Source organism: Crocodylus porosus, unplaced genomic scaffold (genome assembly GCF_001723895.1).
Source record: "Crocodylus porosus isolate Cpor-Errol unplaced genomic scaffold, CroPor_comp1, whole genome shotgun sequence".
NCBI classification, from domain to species: Eukaryota; Metazoa; Chordata; order Crocodylia; family Crocodylidae; genus Crocodylus; species Crocodylus porosus.
The window spans coordinates 46,336,605-46,354,030 of NW_017728907.1; the positions used below are offsets into that span (position 1 = coordinate 46,336,605).

Here is a 17,426-nt window from a genome sequence, read left to right on the forward strand (position 1 = left end):
GCTGCTGTGCCTTCTTGCTGCCTTTCCTCTGTGTTGGAATAGATTTAGCTTGTGTACTGAGGATTGCTTCCTTGAGAAGCAACCACTCTTCTTGAACTCCCAACTCCCTGGGGTCATGGTCCCTGAGGGCCTGACTAACTAGCCTCTTGAGCTTATTAAAGTCGGCTTTTCTGAAGTCAAGGACTTCTGTGTTGCTGACTGACTTGCCAGCTTTACGGCGGATGGTGAAGGTGATCAGCTCGTGGTCATCCCCCGTAGCCAGTACCAGGTCAAGCAGCGCTTTGCCTCTCGTTGGCCCATAGACTTCTTGAGTCAGGTAGAAGTCATCCACGCATGAGAGAAAGCTTTGCGCCCGCTCAGATTTAGCTTCACTTGGTGTAAATGAGAGTGGGTTCCATGGAAGTGTCACTGGCCACTTTTATCATGAAAGGATCTGAGCTGTTCTGACACAAAAGGCCACGGAAAACCTAGTTCAGCATCTCATGTACAAGGATCCACAGAGGCAGGATTATAACGTAAACCCAAACGTGCATGCCAGCAGCCAATCACACAGCTGTGTGTCATGTGACTGCTGACCAATCACACCGAGTCAGCACAGCTTCTGTTCCAAATATGGTGCACCGACTTCTCAAAGCCAAGTATCCATGACCCATTCATAGAGATAAACCAGCCCTGGCCAGGTACTGGAGATCTGCGTCAGGGCTTTCCACCACCGAGCAGCAGGTATGTTTGTCCCAGACAAGCATCCATAGAGTGCGATTTGCTCAGATCTGGCTTGGAGAGTTGCGACATTCCCATTTTTGTTTCAGGAAGGCTGCATAAGTGCACTGGATTGGTACAATGGGGTATAAGGTGCTGCTGCTACAAAGGATGAGGGCAATACCAGCAAAGCCCAGTCCTGTCCAGCTCGGGGCATGCAGAGCTGTGTCTGATGTGCGAGGCATGGTGGAAAAGATGAATTTGCATTTCACACCGTAACTGACTGCACACCCAAGGGGGGGGGGGGATGGAGGGGTTTGCTTAGTTGGGGAGTTACATTTTACAGCTTCCCCACCTTAAAGCGCCCTTCCTGCAGGAGCTGCTTGCTGATTTACCCACCTGAATCACAAGGAAGGTATTCAGGATAAGTGCAGAGAGGAGATCGTTCCAGCTGTGCGGCAGACACGTGTTCGCTCCCAGGTATTCACAGAGCAGGTTCTGTTTTTAAGCCATCTTTTAGGCAGCCATACAAAGACCACCGAGCTGGGGGGTTTTGGTCTCCCAGACCTCCTCCCAGCCAGCTGCCCTTGCCAGGAAACGCAGGTGACAGTCTGAATGATAAAGAGGCATTTAGAGGGGGAAAAGAACAAACCCGCTGGTTTAATCTGGGCAGCACCTTAACTTAAACTGGCAGAGGCCTCTGCCTGCAGCATCCCACAGCCAAGCGAGAGCTCCAGTCGTGCCTCAACCTGAAAAGGTTACCCCTAATTCTTTCTCTGGACGAGAGGTAACAGAGGTCCTATTTCACCCTCCCCTAGTCCAAGCACAGACCCCAGAGAGAGAAGCCTGGTTTCTTGCCTGTGGAGAATGTCCCTGGTACTGGCCGACCTGCAGGTCCCCCAGGACAGGTGGAGGGCAGCGCTGGGGGCAGGGCTCTGCGACCTTGCACCGCTTGCTCCTATTTAGCAGGAGGCAAGGCTCAGCTTCATTAAAGGTGAGCAAACAGATTGGGCAGGGACTTTCAGGACAAGTATGGCTGCAAAGGAGATTAACCCTTAGCTCCACTCTTTGGGTGGCTCTGGTTAGGTCCTGAGCACTGAGAAGGAAGGAATATCCTCCTGATCTGAGGAGGAACTAATCCTTTTTATTGGCTCCAAATCAGCTCCCACGGGCTCCACCAAGGCCCGGGGGGAGTGGCAGGGCAGAGAGCTCCATGGAGAACAGGGCACATTTATGGGTGATGAACAAGAATTTCCCCCCAACACTTGTGCTGCTATCACATCTGCCACCTCCACGATGGATCTTGCAGAGGAACCATGCTCTTGTTCTACCAGAGGTGCCCCGTGCCGTGGCTCTACTGGGCCCCGCTAGTGTCAGAAGCCAGTGCTCCCTGCCATGTGGCAGTGGTGCAGATCCAGGGGCTAAGCATTGGAAGGGGAGGATCTGCCCACACCAAACAGCCTCAAAACGCCAGGTTCAAATAATGCACGTGGCTTTGAAAAAGGGGGTAATAAAAAGGTGACACCTGGCCCTGGCCATGAAAAGGCACCACAGAGCAGAAGTACTGCAGTGGGCAAGCAAGGCACATTTTTGGCAATGGTGTGCACCATTTCTACACAAATGCCAGAACCTGACAGATCAGAAAACCAAGGCCAAATGTTCACCACATTTCCACATGCAGTTACCACATCTGTGACTACAAACCATGCGCCATTCACTCACAGCAGTGAATGACATGCAGGCAAATGCCTGAGGGTATCTGAAAGCACCTGCTTTCTGGAGAAACTGCCCTAAATTGTGGTGTATCTTTGTTGCAGGTAGTGGCGCTGCCCAGTCCTGAATATTATTAGATCTTGGTTTCATTTGCTTAGAAGTTTTGCCGAACTTCCACTGTCTGGGCTGAAATTTCCCACACCAGGTATTCGCCAGAGGCTGAATCTTCCAGAAAGTTTCACTCAAAACGTTTCTGCCATTTCCAAAAGCGAGGTTCTGGGAAAGTCCTTCTGTTTTTTCTTCTGAAAAATTATTTCCCAGCAGTTGAGATGTTCCAGGCCCTCCCTGCTTGAATCTGGCATGTGGCTATTTGTGCGCTAAGCAAACAACTTTTGCCAGTGCCACAGAAGCTGCCTGAATTAGACCAGGCTGCAAGACCAAAATTGCATGGCTGGACATGGGTTTGTTTTGCAGCTAAGATGTACAAGAAATGAGAACTCTTGGTCCCAAAATGATACCTTTTATTAGACCAACTGGAAAATGGCAAGAAAATTGTCCTTTTCTGCAAGCTTTTGGGATCAAAGTCCCTTCGTCAGGTTCTGGGAAAAATGTAGATGGTACAAAATGGTAAAAAGTCCCCACAGGTAGGAAATAAACTTCATTTTTTTTACACAGAGGGAGCTGAAGATGGAAGGCTGTCCCTCTGGGTCCATGAGAGTGTCTTTGTGAGCTGTGTTGAGTTGCTCTTTGATGTGCAGATCAGATAGAATTCTTTCCCTGGAGGTGTCAGATGGCAGGCCAGGAGGCAAAAAAACATCCTTGTTGTTCTGCAATGAAGTTTAAAATCCAAAATCGGCTAAAATTTAGCATCTTCCATGTTTCAGGGGTGTACTTGGTAGCAGTGTTGGTCTGAAAGGTATCATTTTGGAACCAAGAGTTCTAGTTTATTTCTTACATATGGGGACTTTTTACCATTTTTAACTTTCCCTGAGCCTGATGAAGGGCATGTGAGCCTGAAAGCGTGCAGAAAAAGATAATTTTTTTGCAATTTCTCAGTTGGTCTAATAAAAGGTATCATCTCTGAACAAAGATTTCTAGATTTTTGCATATTACCATAACTATTCTGAAAAGTCAAAGATGCCAGCTCAGAGGACGCTTTAAACCTTCACCTCTCTGTGCTTCAGTTCCCTTTAAAACTGGGTAACAATATCTCACTCCCAGGTAGAGGGGAAAGGGGAACTGGAGAAATAGTTTGTTCAGTGTCCATGAAGCACTACAATGATCGGTATCATGCAGGTTTCTAAGTGTCACAGGAAAACCAGTGAGGAAATTATTTATTTTGCTTTCAGAGAAGGATTTGAGTGGTACGTAGTAAGGCATGGGGCCACCATTTAAGAAGTGGAGGATGGAGCAAAACACTGAAGAGCTGCTTGCTCACTGAGCACCATGTGCACCAACTGAGGCAGTGATCCCAGGGACAAAAACAAGTATGAAGTCATATAATTAAAGACTGTCTCATAATGCACAGCACACAGGGACCGAATTCAGGTTGCACAGGAAACCTTACTGGTGAAACTTCCTAACTTTCCAATGCTCAACTTTGCAAGCTAAATAGTCTTTTAATAGCCCCAGGGACACACACAGTGTGATTAAGGTTAAGGGAGTATTTCAATTACAAGCCTGCCTTTCCAGGGGATAGAACTGTTCCAAAAAATATCTGCACGAAGAAAAAATTAACAAATATGATGGCAGGGCAGGGATTATAAGTAAGGAAGGCATTTTTTTTCTTTTAAAGAAGCCAGAGCTACGCCTCTGGTTTTCTAAGCACTACTCTTTGTGGGTCAAAATGACAGGATTCAGATGTCTAAGTGCCTCAGTTGTGAAGACAAGCAAGCACGTAGACATCTATCATAAATGCTATCATTTGTGCCTGTCACTGGCTGCAAGCTTGATATTCTCCCTGTTGCACGTGCATTACAAACATATATTGCACATCCAGCGACACACCCACCCCCCAATCTTCCAGCAGGAGATTGAGAGAGTCCAAGGGATTTCACTGTTACACAGTCAAAAACTTCTGTGTTTAAAAACAAAAAAACCCCAGAATGTCTGCCAACCTTTATCTCACCTTGTCAGGGCTTGGGAAATATTCTGGAAAGGCAACACACAAAAAGACTATGTTATTGTACTGGGATCATAATTTTTCCACTAGAAGTTTCCTGGGGTTTGCAAGCAGCGAGCTCTGAGCACATAGTGCAGACCTTTGATGCGTGCCTACACAGCAGGCAAGGCTCACAAGGCACTGGCCCAGATCCTGCCCTCTGCTGCACACTGGGCTCAGGAGGGAAAGAAGGAACAAGGCCTCTCTTTTCCCATCTTCCCTGCTTGCAGCAGCAAGGCAAGAATCCAACCTGGCACGCAGGAGAGTGCCAGGAAAAGGGACTGGCTACTGTGCTGGCAGCACCCCGGAGCCCCCTGGGTGTGAGGTGCGGCCATGCCCCCCACCAGCCACAGTCTCTCCTTCTGTCAACAGCTTGCTGGCTTGGCCTGTGTCCCGATCCTTGGGAGAGATGTAGTATTGAGGCGCCTGCCAGGGCTGCAGGTGCTTGCCCAGAGCCGTCCTTCCTTGGGCTCCTGTAACTGGCAATTGCCCAGAGCTGATTTGCTGCTCTTTTATCAAAGCGGCAGCTTCCTTCCACTATAGCCCCACTCCTCAGCTGAGCTTGATCCTGACAGAGGAGACATTTAAAAGAAAAAACAAACTTCTCCAAGCTGCTAGGTGTAGGATGCCATCTGAAGAAGCTGAGTCTCTGAAGCCTAGAAGCCTATACTCTGCTTGCTCTGTCATGGCAATTCGACCAGGCGGGCCCTGTTAGAGCAGGGGGGACAGAGGGTCTTGCCTGGAAATCCGCAGGCAGAGGACGTTTCTTGTTTTATTATCAGCAACCCTGGAAGAGAATGAGTTTGGGCCACATCTGTGCACATGCATTATGTCAGGGGCTGGGCACGACTGATGAGATTGCTGGTTGAATTAGCTGGGATAGGGATTATGACATAGCTGGGCCTGGGGGAAGTTCTAGCTGCCAAAAATCTGTTCTGTCTAAGAGGAGGATGGAAAAGGGGCTTCACTTCCCTGAAAAACAACCTGCTCCCAGGTTCAAACAGAACAGAGGGGCTGTGCCCTCTTGGCTCTGCTTGGACATGTGTGTCTGACCTAGACGTGTTCAGAATAAGCAGACCACAAGAACAGCTGTTCCCCCTGATCATGGGTTAGATGCTCTGCCAGCAAATTTCTATTCTGGTCAATAACCGTTCGCCCTCCCCATGACACCTTCCATCGGCTCATCACCGGCGGAGCCTGCAGACAGGCCTGTGCAGAGGAGGAAGCTAAGGCATGGCAAGGTGGAGTGACTTGCCCGTTCTCAAATTGCAATGGTCTCTCTGCAGAGTCCCTGCACTGCAGGTTGGCTTGCCTGCAACCTGAGCTTTGTACATCCAAGACAGAAATCACCCCCTGGGCTGCATGGGGAACAACAGTATGTTTTTATTAAAGGACTTTTCCTGCCTTCACAGTTTGCTCATCATCCTCAGACCTGTCTGCTGCATACGTGCACTGATTTAGTGACACTGATGCCAGGCATTGGGGTGGACATTTTAAGACAGTTTAAGAGAGGATGAAATTACCTGATTCAGTAAATTACAAATAGATTTAATTCAATTTAAGACACTCTTAACAATGTAAGTGCACCCATACACAAGCTGCACCAATTCTACTCATTTGGTTTGAGAATCACAGCTCCAGGTAAACTGATACTACCTTGTGTTTGGCCAGGCCTTTTTCCCACCAGGGAGGGCAGGACTCAACACCACACCTTCTTCCCAGTAAACCCCTGACCTGGAAGTAACCATCATTTTCCTCTGCAGCATGTAGTACTATAGCTAGGACTGGGATCTGATCACTGAATCAGACTAATTAAAGAAAATGAGGGTTGAAGAGACCTCAAGGGGTCGCATCTAGTCCAACTCCCTGCTCTAAGCAGGACCAGCCCCAACCTACATTGTCCCAGCCAAGGCTTTATCTACCTGGGCTTAAACACCTCCAAGGATAGAGACTCTATCACCTCTCTGGGTAGCCTGTTCTAGTGCTTCAATTCCCTCCTAGTAAGACAGTTTTTCCTAATATCCAACCTAAACCTCCCTTGCTGCAACTTGAGCCCTTTGTTTTAACTGTTAGCAAAGCTTTTTCTGATGGTGTATGTCAAAATAAAAATGGGGAAAAAATGAGAGGTCTCAGTGATGTTACAACAATGGCAGAAAATGCTACTTCTGCCATCATGCCCCCAGGTTTAAACATGAACACAATGTAAATACTGTAATACCAAGGAAGTACAGTGTCAATGCTTTTTGGCACCACATAACAGCTTCTCTGTTCGCTTCAGTCCTTGCTGTTAGTTTTAACTACACGCAACTTAAACACAGCATCGAAGCTTCTCCAGCCCTGGTGTGAAACTGCAGAGAAGCAAAGCCTTTGGGAAAGTTTCCTCTGGATTGAAAAACAATTATGCAGACGTCAGTACTTGTGAAGCAAATACTTCCACGGGGTCTTTCACTGAGCTCTCTGGGCAGGCACTGTCCTTCCCTTCCCTAGCAAAGAAAAACAAGCAGAGGATGCCCACCAATGCTAGGATCTAAAAGCCTAACCTATTCATCATGGCAGAGGTCCCATTTTCCAATCGTGGCAATACTGTGCACCGACTGGCTCTGTCCCAGTTGGCTGCTGGATGAATAATAAACACATATATGAAAGAAGATAAACATGCAGCCACCTGCGGGGAGGAATCTGCGCTCTGCTCTGGAGCCTGGGAAGGCTTGGAGTGGATCAGGGTGGCCAACCTGCAGCACGGGTGGCACGAGTGGCATGGACACCCTCTGCATGTGACATGGAATAGATGAGGGAGGGGACAGGCAGCATGGTGACAGACAGGCAAGGAGCAGAAGGCAAGGCAAGAAGTTGGGCAGGGAGCAGAAAGCAGAGCAGCAGATTAGGAAGGGGATCAGAGCTTCTTTGGGCCTAATATATGGCATGCTTGCCAGAAATAATGGAGTGGATGATCTTGTGGATGACTTGGACAGCGGACCACAGGAAGCTAGGCTGAGAGCTCCAGGGGCTCCTGCCTTCCTACCTGCTAGTGAGCTGGTATGATCAGGGCTTCAGAAGCCAGGTGACACAGGAGCATGCTCCCAAAATGCCACCTGCCAGCTACAGCTGACAGCAACGGAGACCCAGCAGATAAACCCCATATGCACCAGGAGGGAGAAATAGTGCTGGCAGTCACCATGCAGGTTCCATCTAAAATGCATGCAGACAGAGGCCCTACACTGGCCAGCCCTCCAAAGACGGAGCCCCCAACACAATCCCAGGGGGGATCTTGGCCTTAAAAGGGCTGCGCTTCTGCCTTCCACCATGCTTGAGCTGACAGAAAAGTCTCTTTCACGTCAGCCCCTCTCCTGAGAAATACAGCCATGGACTTAAGGTTTGGCAAAGACCTTTATCCTCCATCTCACTTCAATGGGGGCAACAGCCTGGAGAACTCCGCAAACATTCAGCAACCATAAAGGGCACGATGGATGCCACAGACCATTTCCCAAGTGAAAGCTGTCCCGAGGCTGAACTACTTGCTGTGTTTGCTTTAAGGTAAACACATTGATTTTTCCCCCCTCTTTCATGAAATATGATAGCTGGGATCACTCTGTTCTTCCATAAATGGACGTTTTCCTTACCCTTGGTGGGTGGTCTTGGAGTTTCCACATGGGAACACCACAAGCTAAGAACAGAGGATGCTCTGGAGATAGCCTGCCTGCAGGGTTAGTGGGTGCAAAGTGGGGGAGAAAAGGTGATCACAGAGGTTCAGATTAGAGTTTAGGCTGCAGAAAAGACACAGGCCTGAAAGGTATTAATGGTCCTATCCAATGGGGACACTAGAGCAGAAACGAAGAGTAAAGGACACTGCATGGGGAGAAGCAAGGGACGCAGAGGTTATCAGAACAGGAGGCAAAAGCTTCTGCTTTCAACTCTGCTGCTGCAGGGCTTGAAACAAAGACACCAAGCAGAAACCAGAGCTTGGAAGGAGGATTTTCCCTTGTGAAAGGCAGCTAAACCACATGGCCAATTGTCTGATTCCAGAAGCAGGTGCAAGATTCTGCTGATTTCCTGTGACATGCGCATAAGTGCAAACCTTGCCATCGGGAAGCTGCTTTAGAGCAAACCCCTGGTTCCCTGTGCTTACCCCCGCCCTTCCCAGGTCCTTACTTGTTTTCTGCAAGGAAGTCTACCACGCACTTCTTCATGCAGTAGAGATGGGCATCGACCAAACCTGTCCGGATGTGAATTCTAGGATGCCTGGAAGAGAGAACAAAACAGGGGAGTCACAACACAGCGCTCCACAGTCATTTATTAAGAGCCTGACTTGGTTGGTATATCAATGGATGGTAAAAATGCATGGATAAATGTCTCCCTGCCCACATACAGCACAGCCAGCAACAAGGTGAGGAGAAATGGCTGCCACTGCAGGAAGCTGTCTGTAAATGTACATCTGTGGGCTCTGCACTGCCCTGCTATCCAGGGGAATACCCATCTCCTCAAGGACCCGCTGTATTTTCTCTGCTGGGTAGGAAGCCAGGGAAACACGCTCAAAGCACTGGAGGGCAAGGGACAAAGCTGGGAGCAGGAATTCACAGAGCAGCCTGGGAGCTTTCAACAGCCTTTAATGTGCACGGCTGATGGGACCATGACTCGTGTCATGGGGGCAAAACCATCGCTGTGCATCACGCCAAGGGGAGAGGGCGCTTCAGGGAGATGGACTCCCAGCTGGCAAGCTGGGGTGACTGTCACAGCTCAAGGATGGAGCAGGTGGGGTCGGTAATGGGGGAAAGACCAGGCTCTCCAAGCATGGGGGAGCTGTGAATGCTGAGCTCCTGCCCAGACCCACTCCCCACACCCATGTTTTGGTAGCACCTTGGTGTTTTCCACTAGATGCAAGTCTGTGCCACGAGCAAAGGCCAAGTCACATCCCCTGCTTCAACCACCGTGTTCACATCTCTTTAATGGCGATGGAGGTTCCATATTACAGCAGATCCAAAGGACTGAGATGTTGCACAGCAATTGCTCCCCCTCCACACAAAACTATCCTCCTTCAAGGATATTCTGGCATGGGGAGAGGGACGCCTCTGCGCCTTCCCCTCTTTGGCAAGGCAGAAGCTTGCGGACTGCGGTAGGTTCTTAGATCAAGAATGAGAGAACACCAAGAAAGTTGTGGGAGATGGTTTTAATAGGCCTCGCAATCCAAGGAGGGTTATTAGAGAGAGAAACTTTACTCCACACCCCAAATTGTCCTTTATTTTTAGCTCTTTCCCCTTTGATGTCTGAATTTAATTATGAAGTTGGAGCTAACACGTCCTGCCAGCAGGTCCGCTCTGATTCTTGCTCTCATTTCTCAGCCCTGAAGCAAGCAGAGACGCTGGAGCAAGAACACTTGCCTTTTCACTCTATTATTTAGTTAGCCTGTTAAAAAGGGCTTGATTCCAACGTCAGGGCTTGCTCTGGCTTTTTTTCTTGGCTGGAGTGAGACAGAGGTCTTTGCCTGTGCCATGACAGAAGCTCACACTGCTGGCATGCAGAGAATATTTACGGATGCAGGAGTGGTGGAAATACCAAATGTTCCAATCAAAGCACTTCCTGGTGTCTCTCTCTTGTCCTAAGATGCTCCAGGACTGATGTTATCAATGGGGCAGATGCCCATGTGGAAGGAAGCCCAACCAGAACTGCTCTCTCTGAGAAGGTGACAGAGAACCCACTAACTCTATCAGGAAGTATCTGCACATGAGTGAGACCTGGAGTACTTGTGTCAGTGCACACGCACGTGAGAGCTGGACTGTTGCACAGGGTCGACAGTCTTGCTGGTGGGTTCCCTCCTGCATTGTAATATCTGATGGACAGTGTTAACGCTGTCATCGTGGTATGTTTTTGAGAGGTCCGGAGCACTTTTTGCTCCAAAAAAAATATAAAAGGGGAGACAGAAACAGGGAGGAAACACAGCAAGCCAGAGAGAAAGAAAAAGGAAAGAAATGAGAGAAGGCAACAGAGGAGAAAGGAAAAGGGAAAAAGAAAGCTGTGCCAGAGAAGGAAAGAAGACTGAGTAGGGAACCAAACTGCACCTCCCTGGCGGGATGGTAAAATCGTGGGCTCCCTCTTCCCCAAAAAGATGTGGTACAACAAAACCCTCCAAAACACAAAGACAGTGCAGGGAGGCAGCCAGGGTGAGGGGAGGGTCTGCCAGATCAAAGAGAAGCTCCTCAGCTCACAGCACTTCCATCACTAACTTCATGTGTGGCCTCAGCCTCTCTGTCTCTCATTTCTCCACCTGCACCACTCACCTACATGGTGGCGGAGAGAGGATTTACAAGCTGCCACGTGCACAGCACTGCAAAACACCTGTCAAGCGCTATTCCCGGCAAGGATCGGGATAAAACTGCAGTCCTGCTGCAGGCAGGCAGCTGCGGACTGTCAGCTTTCTCACAGCTCCATCAACAAACACACAGGCTCTTCCTAAGGCAGAGGAGGGCATGTCTCCAGGCCTGTTGGATGGAGCAGGGAGGTCTCCCAACAAGGACGCCTCTGCAGGAGAGACCACCTAAGCGCTTTGCAACAGAGCAGACTCCTAGATAACATTATAATCACCTCCAAAAGGTCAAACAGGCAAGCTTGGGCACAGTGCCATAAATGAAGCTCTGGTTTAAGTAATGCAGGCCTGTGGTGAGGACAGCCATGCAGTGCTAGACTGATAACGGTGCTTTAGTGTACGAGATGGCAAACGGAAAGAAGTCCTCTGAATGTATCAGTGCTGAAGCCAAATCTAACGTCAGGTGAAGGTAAAAGAGGTAAAAAAAAAATCTAAATCAGTTCACGAAGCAACAGACCCTCTCACCAGTAACAAAAATACTGCGTCCTGCCGTGCCCTGCAGCTACTCTTTACGAGGGCATGAAATATGTGTCAATCCAACTGATAGAGAAATAATGAGGAACCCGTGTCCTGATTGCTGCTTAGGCCCAGACTTCTCAGTCTACAAAAGATAAGATGGCATGCCTTTAATTACACCATCAAAGCAAGGCCCCGTTTGCCAGGAGGTGCTGGCTGCAGCTGGGTGCATGTCAAATAATGAACGCTGGTTGGCTTAGCTCATTAAAAGAAGACTAAAGATTTGGCTGGGAGGGTTATTAAGTAGGCAGCGATTATTACAGCTACTTTAATGTACTAGAAGAAACTTTGTTAGGAATCGCACCCACCTACAGAGCACAGGCTTGACATCACCAGTGCAGGGCTTGACTTTGCTTTGGTGATAAAGCCGCCATTTGGCACCTCACAATCAGGCTTACGGGGCCTGTTTGTGGGTGCACTGTCTTTGGAAGTCAGCAGGTCTGCTCCTGACAGCAAGCTCTGCGAGCCACATACTGGCTGGCAGGACCAAGCCTTGGGGAGAGATTAAATGGAGGCTTGCAGTGACTGATGCAGTTGGAAAATGAGCTCTGTGGGATGCCGCGTGGACTGAGCTTCCACCGAACCTTGTGTCTGGATGCGTCTGCACCCCTGTGATGGCTCACATGCCGCTCAGATGTGCAAGGCAGTGCTGATAGGATTCATGCTTGTGTCTTCCCTCACACTGCTTTGAAAACAGAGCCCTAAGCTTTTCTTTCCTGTTAACCTTCCCTGGTGGCTTCCTCCCTCAAAGACGTCAACCACAGAGAGAGGAGACTCCCTTTGAAGAAAGGGAAAAGTGGACTCTTGTTTAAACTGTAAACTAATTAAGAGAGATGATAGCTAAGAGCTTAGAGTTCCCGCCAGCCCTGCCTCCCCCAGCCAGCGAGATAACACCAGCCCGGGGTCAAAATCATCAATCTGCAGGGAGCACACAGGATGCTTAAAGCCAAGGCGCCTCTGCATAGCACGGGGCCTCGCTGCATCCACCTCCACTGCTGCACAAGCAAAGCAAGTGAAATCCTCTTTCCCCCTAACCTGGTGCCACTGGGGGTGGAAGGTGGAAATGTCCTCAACGAAGCTCAGGGACCTGGAGCTGTCTGTGTTCTAGCACTGACCTGAGGGGAAAAAAAGACACTAAGTGATGAACTATGGGACACGTGGCCTAGGTGTACACTGTAGACAGGGCTAGTGGGCTCAGCGCCTCCTTCTGCAAGAAAATAAACATGAATCCCGCTTCACCGACCCCTCAACTCTCCTGGCTGTGGGCTCCTGCCAGCTGTGCCATCTTCTAGTGCTGATCTGAGCGCTGGCCTAATGGAAAACAGACACTCAGTGATATGGGGGCAGGCAGTGGAGGGATGGGGAGCTCAGGGACACAGGCAGCAGCTGGAGCAGTGCCTGGACCCGAAGCCTGAGGGTCACGCGCAATCCACAGCTGGACAGATCTGCATATCCATTCTGGTAACTGAGCCCCTGCAACACCTCACCATTTCCAGCCCACACTCCAGTATGGACAGGGTGCTCTCCCATAGGAAAGCAACGTGCATCTCACCAGTCACAGAAATCTTAGAGAGAGAGCTGACTGAGCCTTTTGCATTTCCTGGGCATCCTTGCTTTTGGAGCCAAGTCCAGCAAGGACACGTGGCTCATTTACAGGAAAGCTTTTGGCTGCAAAACTTACTAACATTAAAAGCCCACTGCTGGTCTGGCTCTTCAAACACCCAGATACCTCCTGACCTTGATCCAGGGTCTTTCAGCCCTGATCCCGGGGCCCTCAACAGCATGAATGCATCTCCTGTATGGAAGCAGCACTTTGCCCACCAGTGAAATGCTGCCATCCCTGGCCTGAAATGCAGCAGCTGTTTAGCAACGCACAGCAGCAACTGCCCTGTAGTTTAAGGGGGTCTGGACGGTGCTCTGTTCACCTGCTCCCTTGAATTTTATTTCCAATAGGTGAAAAAAGCCATCAACTGTAGAGTTTTTTGAAGGGCTGGGAAATGTTTGTAACAAGTTTGATGCACCGACTAAACTGACCTCCAGGCAAACACAGCACTGTTATCTTGTACTCAGGAAGCGGTTCTGCTTGACCACCTCTCTGAGGCTGGGAGACTGAGGGGCTAGTGACTCTGCCCTGCCACTGCCACAGCATGCAGCCTCGGACAAGCTGCTCCCTCCCTCTGCCTCAGGATTTCCATCTGTAAAATGAGGCTCTGACCCCCGCAATCCTTCTGAGCACACAGGGATGTTGCTGCCCTGCTCACTCAAGGAGTGTAGGGCTGAGTACGTGCTGCACACAGCCATGCGCTTGCCTCTGAAGCCCCCTCTCAAGGACACTGGCTTGGGGGCAACAAAATGGGATCCAGAGCTCCTCTTATCCCATGCTTGCTTCCTGTGGAGGGGGGCAAAAGATGGAGTCTGCAAGGCAGGGAGTTCAAAAACTTGCTTTTCCTGGTATACTTTGCATTAGGATGCAACTGTGCTGACTCAGTCTGCAGAGCAAACTGAATTGGAAAAGCTAAAGGGAGAGAGAGCATGAGTGGATGAGAGAAAGTGATAGTGAACTGAGAACTTAGTACAGCACCGTACTTGTTAGATGCATGGCCCCCTTGGAAAATGTCGGCTCTTAAGTGTTTGCTTGTTTTTTAACTACAGAAAAATACCACAGCTGCATACTAAATTCTGCTGCTGCAAAGAACTCAGCAAGCCCACAACAGGGCTGAATGGTTTTGATACTCAGGAGTCCTGTTTGAAACCTCTGAGTTCCACTCGTGAACCTTGTTTGCAGTCCTCCTGCATGGCACCCCACAACAACCTTGAAAGGATCTCGAGGCACCCCAGGGTGCTGTGAAACACTGGCTAAGAATCACTTCATAGATTTCATAGATGTCAAGGGTCAGAAGGGACGTATTAGATCATCGAGTCCGGCCTGTTCAATATGACTGCAAGGGAAGAGGCTGTACGTGTGTCCAGATGTGGGAAGCTGCAAAGGAAGAGAAGGACGGAAGGGGGACAGACAATATTTATAGACATGAGCTCCAGGAGTTATTCACTCCATATACTGGACAGGAGGAGGAACCAGGCCTTACACCCACAGGTTTCTGCTCTGGTTGGTGAAATACTCCCAACCTTCAAAGCACCAGACGCCCATGAAAGATGCTGCTCTCCCATACACTCCAGGCACCATCCCAGACAACACAGCTGCTGGCTGCAAATTAAGACAGATTCAGGTCTAAAGCAAGCTGAAGCTGGCTTAGCCAGTTTGGATGAGAGCCAGTCTCCAAATCTTTTCTTCTTACACTGGGCTAACTCTGAAGGCAGCTCTTGGAGCCTGGGATGGAGTTTCTATGTGGCTAAGGCAGGAATAACAGCTGAAGATCTGCACCCTAGAGCCTCCGTGGCTTCCAGCCTCCAATCACGTGGGCTCCGGTGGGACTGTACGCTGGTGCAGAATTACTCCATGAAATCAGCAGGCTGAAGAAGATGACAGCGTGGAAGGGAACAAGCTCTAAGCAAGCAACAGGAGTCAGAGAATCGCAGAAAAGCTACCGAGGAACAGGAGCTCCTGCTGATTCCTCCTACGCCTGCTCCCCAAGGGCTGAGCGGTAGACACATGATATATTTTGTTAAATCAAATAATTACAGTAACTGCATGGGAAATCGTGAAACCGAATACTGGGTCAAACCTGTAGGTCACCGGCACTACATAGCTTAAACACAGCAAGGCTGCCACAGCTTCCTTATGTCACTGGCCTAGACTCAAAGGCAAACAAAACAGTGCTTAGAACAGCATAACTCAGCGATCAGAGACTCTGCCAGTCGGACTCATACAGTGCCTGCAGTCTTGGAAGTTATATGGATTTGAATAGTGGTTAGTGGGTAATGAAAACCCACAGCCTGCAAAAGCTGACGTTTGAAGCAACTGTAGAGCCAGACTGGCCCCAGAAAGGAGCTGTGTACCAAGAAAAAGAGTGGGCTGGTCCCAGCTGAGCATGCGATTGGCAGCAGGAAGGACAAAGTGACAATGAGTGCACACCTTGCAACATAGGGTGTCAGCAGCAGGCTAAAGCTGCCTACTTCCCCTGCTCCTGTGGCCAGGCCAGCTGGCCCCAGTCCCACCTGCCCAACCCTGTATTCAGTCCCCTCTCGTCTCCTGCCATGGCTGTAGGCTGCCCCACACACTAGCAGAGACAAGGTGTGAGCAGATGTTTTCCAAGGCAGAAGCAATCCAATGGACAAGGATTTCTTTAAAAATGGCTGCTTGTGGTTGTCCTTTCAAGCCACTGCTGTGGAAGCCCTGCCCACGGGTTGCGTGACCTGCTGTGAAGCCAGGTGATTTAGCCTGGCAACACCAGTGCCTCACTTCCCAGCCCACTCTGCTGTTACCCCCAGTCTCTTTGCAGATCCCCAGCAACTGATCGTGGGACCCCACGGGTCTGTGGAACATGGTTTGAAAACCATGACTTCAGGGCTGCGACTCTCAAGCACCAAGGTGCCCTGGGCCATGAGATATTTTTAAGGGTGCTGCATAGTGTTAGTGCTATGTGGTGTGCAAATACCCATGTATGAGTCCCAAGATAAACCCAGAGAGGAATCCCGAGCGTCCAAGCCATCCTGCCCTGGTGCAGGGTTGCTGAGTTCTTTGCAACACAAGAATTGCTCCATTATTTTTCCAACAGTAAAAAATGAATGGATGCTAAGAGCTGGCATTTCCTGACGAGGTGGAGGTCTTGAGTCTAAAAAAACTTTGAGAACCATCACTCTAGGGAAGAATGAAAAAAAAAAAAAGGGGGAAAAGGCAGGAGGTATTGGGAAAACCAAAGGAGACAGGAGTTCAAGCATTCTTCTTATGGTTTAAATCTGTAAAAGGCATCTAAGGCTCCAGCCCACCTAGGGCTTCTCCTGCAGAAGATCCAGCAGCACCTGCGTGTCCCTGGACCTTGGTATGTAGTGACAGAACTGCCTGCACCTGGGTCACAAACTGCTGACCTGCAACTCCACCAGGCTGCCCCAGGGCCTCCTGCTTCTGCTCCACTTTTGCTACAAGACAAAGATGGTAAGAACAGGTAAATGCACCCACGTCTCCAATGCGTGGAAGTGATGCCGGCTTGTAACTGGGCCACAAAGACATCTCCCCTTGCCCCTCAGCGATAGATGCAGGTGTAGCAAATGTTGAGGCCGTCAATTTGAGGTAAACGGCAGCCGAACAGCTCCAACTTGGCCAGCCTGTGGAGACCCTCTGCGCATCAATCCCCTGCCAGGCAAGCACAGCCTTGGTTAGCAAGGACACACCTTGCTTGGGGGAAACATCTCCGGCATGTTGAGGGAGAGGCCAAAGAAACACTGCAGAAGGAATGATGGGAAGACACTAGAAGACCATTACAGTACACAGGCTGCATCGGTCTGCTTCCACACACAGAGTAGATGGCTTTCCAGGCTAATACCCAAGGTTCAATCCTACACCCTCAGCTACATCCACAGGTTTGAGCTGAAAGACCCTCAACCCAGGCAAGCAGTTCCTCTGCGTGGAGAGCGGTAGGGTTGGAGGTAACACTAACATTCAACCCTAGGCTAGTTCTCACAGTGAGGATACCCCCTTTTCATGAGGGCTGCACACGTGGAAACATAAATGCTTTTCTGACCAGCACAAAATCCACAGCACACACTTCTGTGCCTAATAATTATCCAAAGGTATCCAATAAGAGTTTACTGCAAACTGAGTAATTAGAAAAGGAGGAGCTTTGTAGTATGACAACCCAACCTAAAACCAAAGGCGAGTTGGAATCAGATTAAAAGCAAACAAAGTTGGAATAAGATTAAAACCAATTAACAGAGATTGCTGATCACTGCTTGAATTTAAACAGAACTCAGAGGGTACAAATGTTTTACTCACTAGTTTCACAGTTTCTAGGGTCGGAAGGGACCTGAGCAGATCATCTAGTCCGACCCCCTGCCATGGCAGGAAAGAGTACTGGGGTCAAA

At 49.5% G+C, this 17,426-nt stretch overlaps 1 protein-coding gene across 1 annotated transcript in view; it reads right to left on the reverse strand.

Annotated features, from left to right (window-relative positions):
* EIF2B3 (eukaryotic translation initiation factor 2B subunit gamma) overlaps positions 1-17,426 on the reverse strand; it is a 119,172-nt gene that overhangs the window by 45,930 nt on the left and 55,816 nt on the right. The window contains exon 6 of the mRNA XM_019531326.1: positions 8,723-8,812. Within this exon, the coding sequence (XP_019386871.1) occupies positions 8,723-8,812 (90 nt within the window). The remainder of the gene's footprint in view (positions 1-8,722; positions 8,813-17,426) is intronic.